At 56.4% G+C, this 19,019-nt stretch overlaps 3 protein-coding genes across 5 annotated transcripts; all 3 read right to left on the bottom strand.

Moving 5' to 3' along the window:
• Nucleotides 1–999: 999 nt before the first annotated feature.
• On the bottom strand, nucleotides 1,000–3,942 carry TUSC2 (tumor suppressor 2, mitochondrial calcium regulator). Its single transcript, XM_005891469.3, has 3 exons — nucleotides 3,627–3,942; nucleotides 2,411–2,531; nucleotides 1,000–2,240 (listed from the first exon to the last, which is right to left on the bottom strand). Exons 1-3 carry the CDS (start codon nucleotides 3,770–3,772, stop codon nucleotides 2,175–2,177), a joined length of 333 nt encoding a protein of 110 aa, XP_005891531.1. The 5' UTR covers nucleotides 3,773–3,942; the 3' UTR covers nucleotides 1,000–2,174.
• Nucleotides 3,943–4,742: 800 nt separating this feature from the next.
• On the bottom strand, nucleotides 4,743–13,743 carry RASSF1 (Ras association domain family member 1). Of its 2 annotated transcripts, XM_005891465.3 has the most exons (6): nucleotides 13,347–13,743; nucleotides 11,351–11,457; nucleotides 7,100–7,204; nucleotides 6,608–6,905; nucleotides 6,369–6,484; nucleotides 4,743–5,699 (listed from the first exon to the last, which is right to left on the bottom strand). In XM_005891465.3, the coding sequence occupies exons 1-6, from the start codon at nucleotides 13,594–13,596 to the stop codon at nucleotides 5,553–5,555; spliced, it is 1,023 nt and encodes a 340-aa protein (XP_005891527.1). In that variant the 5' UTR covers nucleotides 13,597–13,743; the 3' UTR covers nucleotides 4,743–5,552. The 2 variants fall into 2 exon arrangements, with proteins under 2 accessions (XP_005891527.1, XP_005891530.1); XM_005891468.3 differs by lacking the exons at nucleotides 11,351–11,457; nucleotides 13,347–13,743 and adding an exon at nucleotides 10,624–11,262 and having other exon boundaries at nucleotides 4,745–5,699.
• Nucleotides 13,744–14,023: 280 nt separating this feature from the next.
• ZMYND10 (zinc finger MYND-type containing 10) lies at nucleotides 14,024–18,214 on the bottom strand. 2 transcript variants are annotated; one of them, XM_005891463.3, is made up of 12 exons: nucleotides 17,930–18,214; nucleotides 17,554–17,662; nucleotides 16,531–16,647; nucleotides 16,354–16,407; nucleotides 16,100–16,234; nucleotides 15,921–16,009; nucleotides 15,731–15,831; nucleotides 15,241–15,413; nucleotides 14,866–14,991; nucleotides 14,659–14,780; nucleotides 14,415–14,540; nucleotides 14,024–14,327 (listed from the first exon to the last, which is right to left on the bottom strand). In XM_005891463.3, exons 1-12 carry the CDS (start codon nucleotides 18,019–18,021, stop codon nucleotides 14,252–14,254), a joined length of 1,320 nt encoding a protein of 439 aa, XP_005891525.1. In that variant the 5' UTR covers nucleotides 18,022–18,214; the 3' UTR covers nucleotides 14,024–14,251. The 2 variants fall into 2 exon arrangements, with proteins under 2 accessions (XP_005891525.1, XP_070216470.1); XM_070360369.1 differs by lacking the exon at nucleotides 17,554–17,662 and having other exon boundaries at nucleotides 17,930–18,213.
• Nucleotides 18,215–19,019: the final 805 nt, after the last annotated feature.

The raw sequence follows: 19,019 nt of genomic DNA, 5'->3' as shown, positions 1-19,019 counted from the left end.
CTGCCATGACCCCCATTGTTTCCCGCTTCAGAGTCAGCTAGGGCAGGCCCAGCACAGGGAGTTCCCCACACTGGGACAGTGATGACGGGATGCCATCCGGCACAGCAGAACCCTGGCCCTGGGGCAGTCAGTAGGAGGGGCAGTGAAGGGTGATAGGGCCTTGTGCCTGGCATCTTACTGCGCAAATGGGAAGAAACCCAGAGACGAACTTCAAGTCCAGACTGCAGAGGGTGATCCTGCTCCAGACTTGGACCAGTTTAAACCTCCAAAAGACAGGTAGGTCAACTTCCCAGACCCAGCAGCCTGCGTCCCTGAACTCTCTTTTCCCTTACAGGGAGTTGGGCTGATGGCCAAGGCTAGGCCTGGCAGAGAATTGGCCTCACAGCCCGACCTGAGAAGTGCAGGCCAAATGTTCACGGGGGCAGGCGGCAGGTGAGAAGGCAAGAGCAGAAAGGATGAGAGGAAGTACTGGGTGAATTGAGTTTAACCTGCTGGAACAGAAGCCCCAAGTCTACACTCCTGGTAGTGCCCACCAGGAGAGGCAAGTGGATTTGGGCTGCAGTTTTGCAGGAGGTCAAGGGCAGTGGCACCCACCTGGCTGCTGTCCACCTAAGGCTGGGCCCTAGAAGGTCTATGGGGCTTAGGCTGTGACCTCATGTAGGTTCAGCTGCCTCAGCTGGGGACAGAACAACTGTTCCAGACCTATCTGAGGTCACACTGTCATCTCAGGTCAGGCAGGTGGGGCCAATCCCTACTGAAGTATCCCAGGGCCTTCCAATTCCAGGGTCTCCACTTACTGAACCTAATACAGGAGTGGCTCTCCATCCTGAGTGGGTCTGTAGTGAGGTCTGTGTGAATACACTGCCACCTGCTGGTTGTAGCTGGGATGGCCGCACTCTGGACCTTGCCAAACATTGGTGCGACCTGAGTCCTGGACCCAGGTCTACCTTCTATGCCCATGTGGTAGTCCAGACACTGGGTGTCACAGCCTCAGAGGATGTCAGTCTTGTATGCAGGGTCTACAAATAATTTTATTGAACAAATAACACAACAGCCTTCCTAGATTGAGGACTACCCTCCCCAAGCCATTTCTCACACGCTTAAAGCACAGAGTTTGCACAGTAAGGAATTAAAAAAAAAATCATTTCTATGTAGAAATCAGACTCTGCCCCAATAACATCATGGACTAGACTATTTACAAGCTTTCACATTTTAAGTATTCCTATTATGGTTGTTTTCTTTCTGCCCCTATCCAGGGGCTCCAGTACTTTTCTCTTGACTGATACTGAAGGGAGGGGTATACTGTAGGGAAAAGGGGTGGTGGGCTCCTCAGAGCTACTGGCACCAGCCCTAGGGTGCTGTGCCTTACCACAGGGTGGTGGATGTGTAAGGGCAAGGGGGATTAGATACAGTAAGTGGGATGGGGCACAGGCATCCAGAGCCCTTCCTGATCCCCATCCACACCCTCTCAACTTGGGGTGGGGGGGGAGGGGGAGAAACAACTAGTTGCAGTGGGGAGGGATCGGGCCAGCCCTGGGTAGAGGGAGAAACCTCCCACACCAGTCCCTACTCCTATTAACAGCCAGCAAAGTGTCCATCCATCTGGGGCTGGGAACAAACGGGCAGGTAGGCAGGAAAAATCAGGCTTGTTCTGCCCCCAGCCTCTGTCCAACACAGGAGGAATCGAGGTAGCAAACGGCTGAAATGCTCCAACGAGAGGGTAAAGGAAGTGAGGAGGGAAAGGAAGTTCCCACTTTTGTAGAGCTCCCATTGCCCTGGGGCTGGAAAAAGGCAGACCTTGCTTTTAAAGTGCTGTAGCCTCTAGCAGGGCTGGGCCCTAGGCAAGCTTGGAAGAATGCAGGCCAGGCAAGGGCACAGGAACCAGGCATTCCTGACCAGCATGTGCCCTGCCATGCTCCTTGTAGGGATTGCTGGGAAAGGTGGACTGGTAACTCCGCCATCAGCCCTCACCAGCTTCCAGCCATCTCTGGTCCACATACAAACCAACACCCAACCAGCACTGTAGGACTGCCCTGCTCACAGCTGAAGGTTCCAGGCCAGTGGAGTTTATTCACGGTTGTGGCCCCAGCCTAGGTTCCTCAATGGAAGCCACACCTTGAGCCTGGGGGTGTCTTGCTGGGGCAGGGGGTGTTTACGCCTGCCACCCCCCAGGCTCACACCTCATAGAGGATCACAGGGAAATCCACGTGGATGCGGGGGGGATCCAACTTCACGGTGCCCTGCCATGGAAACAGAGGCTAGTGAGGGCCGGCTCAGGGCCCCTACTCCAGGAAGCCTTCCTGTTCCTCCCAGTGCCTCCCCCCACAGCCCCCACCACGACAGCAGACTCCATCTGGGTCTGCCTCCACACATTCAACACAGGCTCTGTGACCACGGCCCAGCCCCTCACCTGAGGAATCAGGTTCTTATGCACCCGCCTCAGCTTGGCCCGCTTCTGCCCGTTCTTGGTGACGATTGTCTCCTCATAGAATTCGTGAGCCAGATCCCCATCCTCGTCATAGAACATGGAGCTGTGCAGAGCGAGAGGGGAACAGGCTGGGCTGGAGCCCCACGCTAGTCATGGCAAATGCCATAGACCACAGGGAAGTATGCCCTCCCCCCAATGGGGAAGAACAACCTTGGTGGGAGAAAGGGAGGTTAATATGTTTGGAGAATCTTTTGCTTAGGATCTGGGGTCCACTAGAAAGTGGGGAGTAGGATGGTGGCCAGTGCTACTCTGTCAGACCCTAAGAAGAGAGGCCATACCAAAACGTCACTGGTTTGTTCAGCAAGAGTAGCCATTCGATCAGGCCCTTGCCTTCACCCAGGACTTCTAGAGTGAGAAGGATGGTGGCCTGGGCATGATGGTCTCATTCCAGAAGACACTGCTGGCCCAAGGCCAAAGCCTGAGATAGCAGATGCCCGAGCTAGGAGGGAGCCTGAAGGAAAAAAGGCTGAATCCTCCCCGGTCCAGGTGGCTGATGCAACCAGACTGCCATTGTTGGGGTCCCCCTAGATTCCAGCAACACCTGAGCAGCAGTCCTCAGGGCCCATCAGATCCAGGCCCATATAGTGCTCCTATCTGGGCCCCTTGTGGGAGGGGAGAGGTCAGTGCCCCCAGATCTGGGAAAACATACCTGGGGTGAGGGTCTTTTTCCCCAGGTCCCAGCCTCAACGCTAGGGCCCAGTCCTACTCTCCCAGCCACTACCCAGAGAGGTCCAACCCTACCACTGTGGGGAACGGAAACAGACAAAACAGAGGGTCATTCTTCTCTAGGGAGAACTGGGGGTGAGTGAGAATAGGAGCCTTCGGCTAGCAGGCTGGGATGGAAGGGATGAAAGGAAGAGGTTCTGGAGTCTCAGGGAGACCCTATCTTAGCTTTATCGTACGGAGGACCTGCCCAGGGACAAGCCTCAGGCCCACTCTTCTCCTAGGGAGACCTTCAGAGCAGCCAGGCCACGAGGAACCGCCTGTTCGGCTTTCCCCACCCTTTGTTCCTATGGGGACCTGAAATATGGGAGTCGTCCTGACTCGGGTGTAGGGGGTACAGCAGCGGGAGCGCCCCATGTCGCGAGACGCCCAGCCGCCCGTCTGTCCTCCCGGGGGCGGAACCCCGCGCCCTTACCCGCGGCGCGTGAATACGAAGGGGGGCACGACTCGGCCTCGCGGTCGCACCAAAGCTTGCTCAGCGACCGCCGCCTCTGGGCCGCCGCCCCCCGCCGCCGAGGTGAAGGGCCACAGGCCCCGAGCTTTGGAGCCGCTGGCGCCCATGTCAGGGCCGCCGGCGCATGGCGGGCCCGGCAGTAACTTCGCTCTTACAAGGCCGTCGGCGCCACCATACCGTGCCTGGGCCTTGGCTCGCAGATGCCGCCGCAGCCGCTGCCGCCGCCTTCCGCAGGGTCCGCTGTCTCCACGGAAACCTCACTTCCGCTTCCGAATGCGCCGCATGCTGCCCCCTCTGATTGGCTGCTTCTCTCGTCGGTCCGCGGGGCGGGACCAACAGCCGCCCTCAAATGCTAGGTACCCCAGCATGCACCGCAAGACGTCAGCTCCCAGCAGGCCACGCTCTCTCCAGCTCGGGCAGCTCCTACCAGGGAAAGCGGTGGCTGTGTCCTCCTCCTTATTTCTTTAGCTTGTATGGCGGCTCTTATGTCCCCAACCCCTAGAGGTCAGGCTCAGCGGACCTGCCCAATCACCGGGTACCTCCCCCAAACCAGCACTTTAGGGCCTGACTCCAGGCCAGACTGGTCAGTGCCCATCTGGCTTCTATCCCCATACCTTTTTTGCCATCCCCAATTGTGGCATGTGGAGGAGAAACTGAACCTAAATAAAATTAAGGAATTAGCCTATGGTTGTATATCTACATTCAGGGCCAAAGAACTTCAAATTTAGTGTACTTTCCAAACCCACCAGAAGCCTTGCTTTATGAAGGTTTGTGGACATTAACATCTGTACCTTTGGTACCATGACCAGTGTCTGGTCCACAATAGAATCTCAATATTTGGTGAAGTGCCTTCCACAGCATGGAGTGTGTGGTTTCTCTAAGCTCTGGCAGTTGATGTTCTTACCCCCACTACAACCTTAGCCACAGGGTTTGAGTGATGACTGAGTACATATCCATATACCACATCCTTCACAGATTTGTCCCATAGTTACTGTGAGCCTGTCCATCAATCTTGGCAGCCACTGGCTTGTGGGGCAATTACAGATGAGGGCCCATAATAAAGAATCCAAAAGCAGAATTCTTAAATCTTTATTTAGCCAATTCTCTCAGACCCCAGGCCCTGATGACTATCACCCCCACCCCTTTCCCCACAGGAGGCATTCAGCTGAGGCCACAAAATAGTACATACATTCGCACACATCATCAAAAATACCCAAGGGAAGGACCCTGGCTTTGACTGGCAAACAAGGCACAGACACCTGGGCCAGTGCCCACGTTCAGAGAGCCTGGCCCAGGGACATCCTCCTTGGAGGAGGCAGAGGCACTATTGCTGCACCCTTAGCCAGCACTCCCTGACCTGAAGGTGTGTGAGGAGTCAGAGGGTGCTGGAGAGGGAACCCTAGACTCTTCCTTGATGCCTGTCTTATCTTGAACACCCACCCTTGGTTCTGATAGGGCTATCCTGAGACACCCCCCTCCCCCATCCAAGACCCAAATCACACAACCGTTCTGCATAGACAAGGGCCCTCATCCCTGCAAACGACCCTATTCTGTTTGTAGGGTCTCCAAGATTCTCATATCTGAGACACAAATTTAAAGAGACTTCTGTCTCCTCTACCCATGCTGCAAGCCTGGAGCAGCTTCTCAGGGCAACCCTGGCCCACCATGACCCAGTACGTGACAGGCAGAAGGGTGAAGAGCCATGCTCTGCTCCACCCACTGGTGGACACAGGGGGCCAGCTCCTTCGCTGTTCTCTGGGCTCGTTCCCCCAGCAAGAGAGGGCCTCCATGCACACTCATTCCTCAGGCCACAGGGGCCTTTGCACACTCACACGGCACGCCCTTGGCGCTGCCTACTCTCCTCCTTCCACCCCAGGGTACAAGAGGTCACCCCAGGGGGCAGGCGTGCAGGGCTTCCTGGATCTTCTGGCGACAGTAGGAGTACTTCTGCAGGATCTGGCGGAGGTGTTCCTCTTCCTCCCGCTGCAGGATGCGCAGAAAGTTGTGTAGCTCAGGCATGCTGAAAGCGTCCCACTGGAGGGGGAGAAGGGAGACACAAGCTACAGCAGGCACTACCAAGCTGGCAGGCTCTCCCGAAAGAAGATGACTTTATCACGATCATGCAGCTAGGATGGTGCTTTCCAGTGTCAGGTTCTTGCCTGAGTGGTCTGTGTTAAGATTCCCAAAAACAATACATAGAGAAGATGGGTCCCACAAAGTAGGGCAGTGATCTTGCAGACAGGCAACCAAACCAATGTTCCTTAGCTACCTGTGGACAGGTCATGCCTCCTTTCTCTGAGTTTAATCTCACTCTGCAGAGGCACTACCTTGGAGCTGGAGAGCTTCCCGGTAAAAAGTTCTAGTGCCTAAAGACGGGCACCTCCGTGTTGTCCTGTGCCTATCTGTGTGGCTCTGACCTGGCCTGAGATCACCATGCCATCAGATGGACTCCTGCATCTCCTGAGGACTTCCCACGACAGGGAAGAGCAGTGCATCAAGATAGTTCTTCCTGGTTTCCTGAGACGAGCCCTAGACCTTGGCATGAATTTCCTGGAAACCTCCACTTTAGCTGCAAGGCTCACACACTTCTGCAGAGGCTTTGCAGGGCTTGTCTGCCCTGTTGCTCCTTCAAGTCTTACGGTAGCTGCAACCCTCCAGTCCCACCCAGTCACACCCAAAAAACTAAGGAGAGCTGTTACTCACATTCACCTCCCCAGAGTCATTCTCCTTCAGCACAAAGCTTAGGGCCTTCTCACTGGGCCCTGCAAGGAGCCGGAGGCGTAGGGGCTGCTCATCATCGGACAGCTTCCGGAGGTACACTGTGGGCCAAGCAGAGGGAAGGGAGGGTTTAACTAGAGCCAGGCACAGCCCCCTCAGCTCCTGCATGCACAGGCACATGTATATATACCCTCACACATGGTGGGATGGGGTGGGAAGCCCACCTTGGCCATGGCGCTCAGCCCGCTCAAAGAGTGCAAACTTGCGAGGGTCATCCACCACCAGGAATTTACGCAACAGGGCCTCGATGACCTCACGTGCCCGCGTGCGTGACAACACGTGCAGGTGCTTGACAGCATCCTTGGGCAGGTAGAAGGAGGTGCGGCGTTTCACAGCTGTGCCCCGCCCTGGGCCTCGCCGGGCATCCTGCAGGGAGGGTGGCTTCTTGCTGGAGGGAACTGAGACAGGGCGCACCAGCTTCAGTTGAACCTTGATGAAGCCTGTGTAGGAGCCATCCTTGTTCTAAAGAGGAAAAACCAAACTGTGATTAGGTGCCAGGTGAGATGCAACAGGACTGGACCCTACCAGTCCACTTGGGGCTAGGGTGGGTGTGAATAAATCACTGCTCAGGCCTTCCCAAGAATACCTCAACTCTGACCTTCTGGGCATCAGGCACGTGGCTGGGTTCCTATCTCCAGAACAGGCTGTCAACTCACCAGGCTCATGAACAAGTTGCTGTTGATCTGGCCATTGTACTCCTTGATCTTCTGCTCGATCTCAGCTTGAGAAAGGTCAGGTGTCTCCCACTCCACGGGCTCATCCTGAAAGATGGGCAGGCATAGAGAGAGGGCCCTCACAGAACCCATTCCTCTGCAATGCATGTCGAAGGCAAGAAGATAAACTCCGGGTGGACCACTCTGTAAAATGGCCTGTGGGCAGCCTTTGGAAACTGACGGACACAGTTCATGGCCTGATGAGAGGAAACCATCACAGCTCCTGGTTCTGCATTCTATGGACACAGCCAAGGCAGAATCATTTGGCTTCTCTGCTGCTGGCCTGCAGCCTCCTCAGCCCTGGGGAAGGTTCTAAGGACACCTTGAAATCAAGGCCAGGATAAGATCAGGGACTCTGAGAAGGAACATCTTGATCTCAGCACCCTAGTTGGGTGGGGTCAAGGTGTATCCTGGAGAAGGCAGTTCACTTTGCCTCTTGGCCTTGCCCATGACTCACCGCAGGGGGAGAGGTATAGGGATTGGTGCACACCAGGAGACCAGCCACCAGGGGGCAGGAGGAGAGGGGCAACTGCTACCACCTTAACACTTCTTGGTGGGGGACTTGGGCCAGGCCTACATGTCTCAGACACAGTGAGAAAACCACTATGACATGTCATTTGATCTTGACCCAAGTTGCACAAAAGGCAGCCTCAGGCCAGGCTCCAATCTGCCAGAGGTGGACATGGGCAGCCTTCTAGTAGAGCCTGTCACACAAGTGCCAAACAGGGAAGCTTATGCACCTCCTCCCTGCTGTCTAGAAGGTTTAGCCCAAAGATTTTAGCTCCGCCACTCAGCCCTTCCCCTTGCTCCTCCAGGGACTGGATTCTTGTCAGAAGGGTGGCGTATGGGCCAGGGCTTCAGCCAAACTCCCTTGCCTCATTGCATCAGCCTTACTTCCTGTTGACGTCAGACAGGCCCTAGTAGGAATGGGAGTGTCACAGACTCAGCTGAGATCATCACTGACCAATGCACTGTCCCAGAGAAGTTCCCATCAGAAGGTCTTCTGCAGAATAACCTTAATCTTGTGCTCAGCTTTGAGCCCAGGACAGCCAGACTTCTTCCTGGCTACTGCTTTGGAGCCCCCTAAGCTTAAACCATCTGATGGCTCAGATGGTAAAGAACCTGCCTGCAATGCAAAGAGACCTGGGTTCGATCCCTGGGTGGGGAAGATCCTCTGGAGAAGGAAATGGCTACCCACTCCAGCATTCTTGCCTCGGAAATCCCATGGACAGAGGAGCCTGGAAGGCTACAGCCTAAGGGGTTGCAGAGATTTGGACAGGACTGAGTGACTAACACTTTCACTTTCAAGTTTACACCATCTCATGCGAACAATAGGAAGGACAGATGAGGGGGTAGGGTAGAGTTCACAGCCTTTTAGCAATATGCTCTTCACCTAGTACCTGCAGCTGTTCAGCTGTCAGCAAGCTGTTGACACTGAGGACTGAGGCTCTGGAGAAGCCTATTTGCTTCCCCAAGCTTCCAAAAGTCTCGTAGATAGAAAAGAGCATTGAGAAATGAAAAACTTGAGCAGAAACCTTGTTGTAGACAGTTGGAAATCTTATAGGACTGGTAAGAACAAATGGTCTGGATCCTGGAAAATGAGAGATGTGGGGGGATAAAATGATGGCCAGAGGGGCTGGGAATAAAGGATGGAGTGTTTGTTCCATCCAAGGAGAGGATTTTGGACAAGGCATGCCCCAGGAGAAAAGACTGTCAGGATGGAAGAGGTGCTAGGGGCAGGAAGAAAGCTGAGCAGAATCCAGTGCCAGGGCAAGAAGGAAGAGAATTCTGTTTACAGAACAGGGTGATCAAAGGGATGCTACTCACTTATTCCCCTTCCTTATGATGGCTCTGAGCTCTAGCCTGGGTCCTCCCTCTTCCCTTCCTGGGTTGTCCAAGAGCTCCAAACTGGGATGCACTGACCTCAGTTCCAGCCCCTTCCCAGTTCCCTCCAGGTGAACCTCCCTCAAGGACTTGGGACTGGAGGTACTGCACTGTCCTGCCAGGATTCTAGAGGAGAAAGTTTCATTTTTCCATTTTCTAAAACTGACTGCTGGAGGAGAATTCCACAAGTTGTCCCAGAGGGACATACAACAGGACCTTGGAATTTCCCTTCTGCTGCACTCTAGCCACTCACCCTCTACTCTGCCACTGTCCAGAGTGACTGATGGTTTTTTTTTTTCATAACTTATTTTTAACTGAAGGATAATTGCTTTATAATATCATGTTGGTTTTTGCCATACATCAACATGAGTCAGCCATAGGTATACATATCTTACATACAAGATATGTATGTATCTTGGGACTCCACAGCCTGCTTTTCAACTGGTTAGTGTTTTGTGGTTTTTCTCACCTTTCCACGATGGAAAGTGGCTCAGGCCTGAGTGACACAGGGACAGTCCCAGGGATCCACCCTCAAACCTTGCACCCAAACTCTGGACTGAGCTTTCAAGGTATAGAATTTTCATCTAAATAATCACCCATAATCACCCATAACTCCTTTCTCTTGGCTCATGTAAGGAATTCTGCCCCATTGCTGCCAGGTATACTGAACTTCACTTCATGGTCCCCATCTCTCTTTCCTGCTCTGCCGAGGTGTACCAGCTCTGAGCCTGGAGGTCACACTCATGGTACACAGCACAGAGGTCTCTGATAATGGGGACATCTGGGAGGCTCTCAGAGGCACAGCTGCTCCAGTACCACACTTTATAGTCCTAGATTAGTAACCCCTATCTCTTGATTCCGCTCAGGGCATTTTACAATCTAGCCTTTCCCACCTTTCCTGGGTGAAGTGTTCCTGAATGCTGACAGTCCAAAACAAGGCTTCCTTTCCGGCTATTCCCAGATCCCCTGGTCTGCTCTGATTTTTCTATATATGCTGCCCAAGCGAGTACTCCTGGTCCACTGAAGAGGAGGGTAGACTGAGAATCTTCCACATTCCAGCAGCTGGTGACAGGCCGGGACCGGCAAGAGGTGGGGATCAAGCTAGCTCCATCCAGGAGTGGAAATGGAGGGGCCTGGACCTTCCTTTGCTTCTCTCCGACCTTCCTTTGCCTCTCTCCTAAACACACTTCTCAATTCCCGGCGAGGACTCCTCCCCCTCCACTTCCTCCAGGTCCCCCAGAGAAGGGATGGGAGCGCCCACACGCGGAAATCGAGGTGGTAATCTAGACTGCACAGTCAGCCTTAGTAAGGGGTAGATAATGCCTGCCGCTGGTCTACCCCAAGCCACTCAGCTGTTTCCCCTGGTTCAACCGGTCTGTGACAGAAACAGCAAGGGCTCGGCACCCAGTACCGATGTGCTGAAAGCCAGACACACGGTTCCGAGGGCTGGCCCCGGTCCGGTTCGAGATCCACGCTGACAGGAGAGCGGAGCGGCCCACAAACTCTCGAGACTGCAACGTACCGTGGAGGGGCGGGATCCCAGCGATCGCCCCCGCCCGCCTCCCTCAACCTCCAGTCCCCACCTGGTCCCGACGCGGCCTGCGCGCCAGCGAGGTACGCGCAGTGAAGTACTGCTCGAGCTCTGAGTCCGAGTCCTCCTGGCTGCAGTAGCCACTGCTTGTCGTGCTGTTCCAAGTCATCTCGAAGGAGGGCGTTCCCGCGTCCGCCTCACCCATCGCCACGCCCGCCAGTCCGCCAGCTCCGGTGCACCGGTAGACTCCCACCACCGCCCCAAGCGCGTGTACGCGTGCGCACCCGTATATGAGTGTGCGTGCGCCGGAACCAGTGTCCGCGCCGCAACCGTTAACACTGAAACGTAGACAGCCAGGATCTAGCTGTCACCTCATTGGAGGAGGGATGTCGAAGGGCGGGGTCACACACGCCTCGCCTCCAAGAATGATCTCAGCCCTCAGTTCAGCGCCGTCTCGCAGGCCCCGCCTCCCAAGGGACACTATGGAGCTTGTGCGCATGTGCACCAGCGTGGCCTCGAGGCCGGATGCAGCTGCGGGAAGGTGCGGAAGTTGTACTTGCGCGTAGTCTGGGCGGCTCCGGGCGGTTAGGGCCGAGTCAGCAACCCCCCGGCACCCCGTGGAGCCCGCGCGCAGAATTAGCCACTCTCTGCCACCGGGAAGTCGGCTATTAAAACGTTTATTGCGCGTAGCGCCGGGCGGCCCTAGGGAACGCCTGCAATGTGGCCCGCTCGTCCACGCATCCCTGCCTTGCCCGTGAGCTCCCCAGTCCCGCGCTCACCACATTCGTGTCCCGCTCCAGCGCCGGTTCCCAGCCCAGGTCCCGGGGCCCGCAGCAGTCTAGGGAGACGAGCGCGCGGCAGCGGTAGTGGCAGGTGAACTTGCAATCTGCAGAGAGGCCTGGCCGTAAGGTGGACGAACCCCAGCACCAGCTCGGAGGAGCGTCCCAGGGACAGAAGCGAAGCCCCGGGATGAAGGCCGTTGCTCGTCGTGTTCTCCATGACTGGCCTTATCTCAGTTCCCGTTAACACCCACTAGCACTCAGATTTTAGAGTCTCCCCCCGTCCCCCCCGCCCCCAGCGCCTGGAAACTGGCAGGGAAAACTTCATGCTGTTAGGGATCCGGGCCTGCTCAGCAGTTGGATTTCTAGCGCCTAGGGCAGAACTTCCCCTTCCTCATTATCAGCGTCCCTCCCTCCTCCCATTTACTGGAGGGGGAAACAAAAAAACTTTTAACTCAGTGCCGCTTCATGTCCTTTTTCTCTATTCCCCTTACACTCAAAACTTACCAACACTGGTCTCTTAATTCCTCCCCTTCATCCTCTACCCATTCCAGTCAGTCTTGTTCCCCTCCCTCCAGGAAACTCAGAGACCGCACCGCGGAATGCGGTGGTCCCTTCACCTCTTCAGCATCCTCCGATGCTTGCTTTCCGGATTCCCCGGGGGGCCCTCACTACCGCGGTTTTCCTCCCACCTCACTGTAGCCCTTGCTCAGGGGGCTTCACTTCTGTTTCAGCTTCCAGATCTAATGGTGGGGTGTCCGAGGCCCAGTCCTGATCGCTTTTCTTCTCTGTGTACACTGACCTACCTTACATCCAAGGCTTCCATCTGACCTCCTTGAGATCAAATTCTGTGTGTCAGTATCTTCATTTGGCTGTCCAATAAACATTTCAAGTAGACATGGCCAACATTTAACTCACTTTCCTACTCCTTTTAATTCTTCACTTCTCCTCACCCCTGCCCTTGCCAGAGTTCCTCAACTCAGCAAAAAACAAAAACCAAACCAAACCACCCCAACTCATCCTTGATTCCTCTCTTGTTTCTGCCTCTGACACACACCCAAATTGTCCTGTTTTTCATTCCCATGGCCACTCCATTTCTCCTTGGGAACACTGCTATCTCCCAGTCCTTGTCATGCTTTGTATGCTGCCACAAGTCCCATACTCATCCTAGCTGAATAAAGATAAACTCCTGTACTAGATAAGAGAGTCTCCATCACACACAGGCTTGGGACATCTTCCCTAAGTTCCTAAATGGGCCAGAGCAGTGATTCTCAACCCAGGCTACACATTAGAACGACCTGTTTTTAAAAATCGCTGGTACACTCCCAGTGACCTGACTGATTCAACAGATCTGCAGTAAGATCCAAGGGTAGGGGTTTGGAGGGCAATAAAAGCATCCCAAGTGTTTCTAGATGGTGTATGGCCAGTCAGACAGCAACCTCAGCTTGCTGGTGATTTCTGGGAGGGCAGAAGCACCAACTGGTGTGTGGTTGTGTTTCATGTTTTAGCAGCTGGTTGACTGAACCTGCAATAGGTATTTGCTAAAGGCAGACTCAAAACTCCTGCTTGCAGCCCTGTGCCCAAGTTTCTGACTATTTCCAGGCCTTCTCCCATAGGTGGGTAAGTTCCCTTCACCACAGGCATTCTCCTGGGGGACTTGGCAAGTGAATCTTTCCAAAGGGTCAAGTGTAAGAATGTGAGTCCAGAGAATGACAGGCACAAGCCTTTCTCAAGAAGGGCCAAGGCAGTGGTTAAACTTGAAAGTAGCACCTTATTTACAGACAAGCGCGTTTGCCTAACTGTCTCAGAAGCAGGTGGAGCTTGGCAAGGTTATAAACTATCAGCCCGCACTCTCTTGTGCTATGGGGCAAAGGTAACGGACCTGGTCCGTGGGGACCGTCCCCCCGACCCCCTCCATCGCAACTTGGCCCTCAGCGACGGGGCTGTCCCTTGGCTGCCCGTTTCGCTCCCGCCAGTTCTTGGGTCCGCTACTCACGCGCGCACTGCAGACCCTTGCGCACGACGCCCCAGATGAAGTCGCCACACAGGTCACACCACGTGTGCGTAGCGGGCCCCGCGGGCTGGAAGCGGTGGCCCCGGCCCGGGACCTGCTGCCTTGCGGCGTTGCGCGCTGTGCCCGGCGCGATGCGCAATGCATTGGCACGCTCGAGCCGGGTGCGCCCCGGGGCGGCGCACCGTTCGGGTGCCAGTTCCCGCAGTTCAATGAGCTCAGGCTCAGCGGACATGGCCCGGTCGGGCCGGGTCTCCGGCCGGTTCTGGGCGCTAGCGAGCGCGGGGCGGGAGGGTCCGCGGGGCGGGCCCCGATTCGGCGCCGCCTCCAGGATTCAGGCAGAGCCGCGGGAGAGCAGAGGACAGCGGCGCAATGGAAACCTGGGCGCCCGCGCTGTGTCGGCCCGCAGGCGGAGTGGGACGGCGGGTGCGGCTGGGGGCTGCTCTCTCAGAGTCCCCGCCCTCCGTTTCCTATCCTCCCTTCATCCAGCGAGCCACTCCCCTCCTCTTAACAACCACGACGACCTCAAGGGGCCACGCGGAAACAGGCGTGTTTGTGGAAGCTAGCTTTACTTTACAGTACTAGAGGAAGAGGGTCCCCACATCCGGCCCTTGTCCCCCCCCCCCGCCCCCGCCCCCGCCCCCGCCCCTCCCACCCAGTCCTCCTGCCCCAGCCTGGGGAGGCTGCACCCCAAGCCTTCCCGCCTGATAGAGCAGGAAGTGGGGAACGCTTAGCTTGGGGGGAGATGGGTCAACAGCTCTTCCCGCCTACTATCCTCACCACCTGGGAGGCTGGGGCACTTGCAGAGGCCAGATTGAGATCCAGAGGTTTTGGGGGGACACTCGAGTGGGTTGTAGGCATGGGTGGTTGGCCCTCAGCAGCTGCAGCCTTCACTTGGCTCTGTCCCCCTGGACTGCCAGGACACAAGCCTTTCCATGCTTCTCCCAGTGCTTGACTTGGCACTCCCTGCAGGCAAATGGGCCGGTGAAGATGCAGTGCTCCAAGGGGTATGGGAGTGGAACTTAGGGGTCCAAGGTCCTGGGATGCCCTTACCTGCAGCAATACCACTCATTCTGGCACCGGGAGCAACGCTTGGAGGCCTCTGCACTGCAGTAGGCACAGCGGGGCTGCTCTGGAGCCACTGCCTCGAGCACATCCAGTCTGTAGGTCTCAGCCCACCTGGAAAATGGGTCCGGAAGGACTTGCTGGACCTGTGGGTGGGGGGACAGGAGCAACCCCACCCACATCCACGCTGCTACCTCCCTTATCCCTCTTCTGCTGGCTTAGGAGGCCTCACCTTCGTGCCTGCAGCCTCAGGTCCTGCTCCGAGGGGCTGAATACATGCCACAGCTGATGCTTGGCGATAGCCTGCCACTTGCCTTTGTTCTCTCGCTCTAGCCGCTCCCAGATTTCTGGGATCTGGGGAAGAGAAGCAGAGAGTGGCAGGGAGGAGGAGCTGGTCAAGTGAGCAGTGGTCCTGACTAACTAACTTCCAAGAGCCTACCTGTTCCAACACCAGGTCCTTCTTAGGGGGCTGGGCTTCAGTCAGGGCCAGGTGAGCGAGGAAACCCTGCAGGTCTGCCAGGTTGGGCAGCTGGTCGAGCAGTGTGTCTGTGAGGAAGGCCCGAAGCTGCAAGGGTGTCCAGGGGAGGCCAGTGTGAGGCGGTGCTGACCAGAGGGTTGGGGAACAGAGAGGGCCTGGGCTGGGCTGGACTGGGCTGAGGGTGCCAGTGGGACCCAGGTCCCACTAGTTGCTGTTATCACCTGAGGCCCAAGGTGTGGAGAGAGGGCTGCGGCTGAGGTAGGCGGGCAAAAATAAACATCAAGGGTGACCCACAGCAGGGCAGGGGCTGTGGACACTCATGTAGGAGTTTCCTACCTTGAGTAGCTGTCCTTTGGCAAAGCTTGTGAGGCAGTAGCGGGCCCGGGCCTCAGGGCTTAACAGCAGGTTGTATAGGGCGATCCACACCTGCCCATCCAACTTGCTCAGTTTTTGCTGCTCTGAGGGGGTCACTGTCTGCCAACGGCCGCTCTCAAATTGCTGCAGCTTGCCTGGAAAGAGGAACCAATGTACGGGGTGAAGGCATTGCGTGCGCTTTGAATGATCCAGCTGCGTGGGCCATAGCACACACCCACGCTGGGGTGGGGCTCACTTCAGAGCAGCGTGACTCCTCAATAGTGGACACACAGGCCTTGCCTGCAACAGAGTCCAGGTCTAGGCCCACTGTGGGGGAAACATCCTGGTATTTTCTTTGGGCAAGGGGGCAAAGTTTATCTGGCTGCAAGTGGCCCACCCCATCAATCCTGGAAGATGGAAGATGTCCTGGAAGCAGTGAACTGGGGCTTAGGCGGGTGGAGGAGGACCTTACCTCCTTCCCGTCGGCTCCAGGGACTGTGCTCCAGTAATTCCACCAGGAGACAGGGCAGGTTGTGGGTGCTGAGCATGCGGCTCAAGGTGCTCAGGGAAAGGCTAGGATGGGGATGGGGAGGTGAGTGGAGGTGACAGGCCCAGGCTCCCAGCCCTCCACTGCAGGCCCCAGGCCTGACTGGGTTGCCCACCTGTCCACACAGTCTGTGATGTAGCGAAGCACTGAGAGGGCCTTCAGTGCAATCTCAAATTCCATCAGCTCTGCCTGCTTCTGCAGCTCCTGGGGTGGGGGGTAGGGTGGGGCACATGGTGTTCAAGCTAGGGGGGACTGGGGTCTAGCCCTTGCCAGCCCCAGGGCACCTCAGCCCACCTGCATGGGGCTGCTGTACTGGGACTCCTCCTCAGGAGGGGCACCACGGCCACTCTGGGCCACCAGGAGAGTCAGTTTGCGGTGGCAGTAGTCCACCAGGTCCAAGACCGTGTCCTCCGCTGACTCGCACACCTCCTGAAGGGCAGGGAGGGGGAAACGTCCTGGCTCTGATGCTCTGGCCACACAGACACAACCCCCCTCGCCGCCAGACTCTCGCCGAGGGCAGTAGCCAATGGGCAAGGTGGCTGCCTCACCTTGTGGAAGAACATTGTCTCCAGGAGGTTGATGATGGAGGCCTCGTGGTGTAACTGTCACATAAAGAGGATAGGGCCCAGAGCTGCTGAGAGCGGGATACGGGCTACCAGCCACCCTCTCTAGTCCAGGGCTGTCTGAAGGGGCGGGCAGGGCTATGCACCGACGGCCCAGCTCACCACCATGTAGATGGGAAACGTGTTCTGGGGCTTGAAGTCCTCCAGCTTGCACAGCACAGGGAACACCTTCTGCTTCCACATCTCCACTGCAATCAGCTCTTCCACCAGGGTCGGGATCTTTGAGGGGGAGGGCAGAGGACAAGGGGTGAGATGGGCCTGTCTTGGCCTGCCAAGAGGTCAGCCCAGTTCAGCCCTCCTCAAATTCCCGTGGACCCCTAGGCTCTCCTATGCCCCATGAATTCCTTCTCAAACCTCTCTCCTGCACCTTGAACCTTCATTCCCAGCTGCCTCCAACACCTCTGGGAGGGTCTCCATCCCCCAGGCTTCATATGGATTGGTCCTTGCCTTGTCCCCAGGCTGCCATGCTCCCCCTCTGCAGTTGAGCCCTTGCCCCATATCCCCCATCCAAGTGCACCCTCAGGCCAGCCTTCTGCTCATGCCTCCTGCTCATGCCTTCTCTTGTCCTTGTTCTCTCATCTTCAGAGGCTTTTGTGTGCCTTGGCCTCACTCTTTTCTGAGGTCCTTCTATAGTGCCCTATTCCTACCCCACCCCACCAGTAGGGGGCTCCACTTTTTCCTTGCAGAGGAACCCTTTTGTCAGTGATGATTCAGGTCATCTACTGGTGCCACCTCCTGGCTCACATTCCAGTCAAGCCAACTCCTGGTTTCTAACTCCCTCTCTCTCTCTCCTGTTGGGGAGGTTGTTCCCTTCTATGCCAAAGTTCTGCCCCACTTCACTGGGGGCCCCTCTCTAGCCTGACAGGCTATTCAGGAATGCCTTTAGAACTTGGGCCCTCACCCTACAGCCTAGGCTGTTCTAGGATCCAGGACTATCTCCCTAATCAGCTTGCACCCTGCTCCCCACCAGGCATGCCAGGGTCCTACACACTCTTCTTTCTCCTTTGGGGAGGGCCGAGGTGCCCATCAGAGGGAAGTGTAAGCACCCAGTTTCTGAGAGGGTAGATGGGTGGTGGGGTGTGGGGTGGTAAAAAGGCAGGAACCCTGCCTGTGACTCCAGCGTACCTTCCCATGGGTGACCAGCAGCTCCTGGATGGGCTCTCCCTGGCTGGCCGTGGCATCGAGGATGGCCTGCATGTTCAGTTTCTCCAGGTTCTCATGCTGCTGGTTCCACCTGCCCCGGGTTGTGTGTGCATGTGGGTGCACATATGTGCAGTAGGATTGGGGGTCAGGGCTGGGTGCTCTTGAAGCCTAACCCTATTCTGAGGGGTCTAAGGTGGCTCAGGACCATATAACCCTATCTCAGAGAGCTTTACCTCCCCAACTTAAGGGCCCCTCCACGCTGGGCAAACCCTCCCCTCAGAGGACTCTGGCCCACACTCCCCCAACTCAAGGACTCTGACCCCATGACGCCGCCTGACCCTGTATTCAGCGGCCTCACCCTCTGGAGCCCATATCGCGCAGCTGGAAGCTGCGCAGTCCCCGTACTAGCACATCAGCCTCGCCCGGCAGCAGCAGCTCCAGGTCGCCCATGTCTCCGCAACGGACCGAGAGCGTGAAGGTGGGGTCTGGCTCTCCACGGGCAGCTGCTGGCTCTGGGGTGGCGATGCCGACACGCTCGGGGACCACGGTCTCCCGCGGGGCCGAAGTCTGGGACCCTACAGTTGCGGAGCTGTTGCTGCGCGTGAGTCCTCGCCACCATGGAAACGGTAAGCTCGGCGCCTGCGCAGTGCTACCTGGGCCCCGCCCCTGCTGGGTCCTCACCCGCCAGCGTCTTGCTTGCCAGTCAGGCTGCGGGCAGCAACTCTTTTTGGACTCCTAGAGCTTTCTCCCTCACAAACGGCTGCAGCTCGAGGGTTCCAGACTCCTGCAGCTTAGGCTCCCTCCTCAGATGGATGTCAAGTCGGCCCGCCCGCCACCAGCTCTTCCAGTAGCGACTCTCTTTCCGCCCACATTTGATGCTCCTCTCTCTGGGCTCCTTGCTCCAGCATTTCTGGCGTCCAGCTCCACCTCGTTGGCTCTATCCCCAAAATACTGCGCAGGGCTCACAACTTCTCTCCTTCCTAGTCCGGGCTGCCATCACCTCTCATGTTACTGTTACTGGTGGAAATGGTTCCACCCTTGACCTTCCTGAGCTTTCCTCTGCCTTATAGCATGTGGGATCTTATTTCCTGGACCAGGGATCGAACCCCAGCCCTTGGCAGTTTAAGGGCTTGAAATCCTAAACACTGGACCTCCAGGGAATTCCCACCAGGAGTCTTTTAAAGGTGTATATGAGGGACTTCGATAGTTCAGTGATTAAGACTCCACGATTCCAATGCAAGGAGTGTGGATTTGATAACTGGTTGGGGAATTAAGATCCCACATGCAGCGTGGCTAGAAAAAAAAAAAAATTGTACATGAGACATTCCTTCCTCACTTGACAGTGGATCTGGCTGCCTCTGGCCTTCAAAACATTGAATACTATGGTAGCTCAGATGGTAAGGAATCTGCCTGAAGTGCAGGAGACCCAGGTTCAATCCTTGGGTCAG

Source organism: Bos mutus, chromosome 22 (genome assembly GCF_027580195.1).
Source record: "Bos mutus isolate GX-2022 chromosome 22, NWIPB_WYAK_1.1, whole genome shotgun sequence".
NCBI lineage: Eukaryota > Metazoa > Chordata > Mammalia > Artiodactyla > Bovidae > Bos > Bos mutus.
This window is presented reverse-complemented; position numbering and strand designations above follow the sequence as displayed.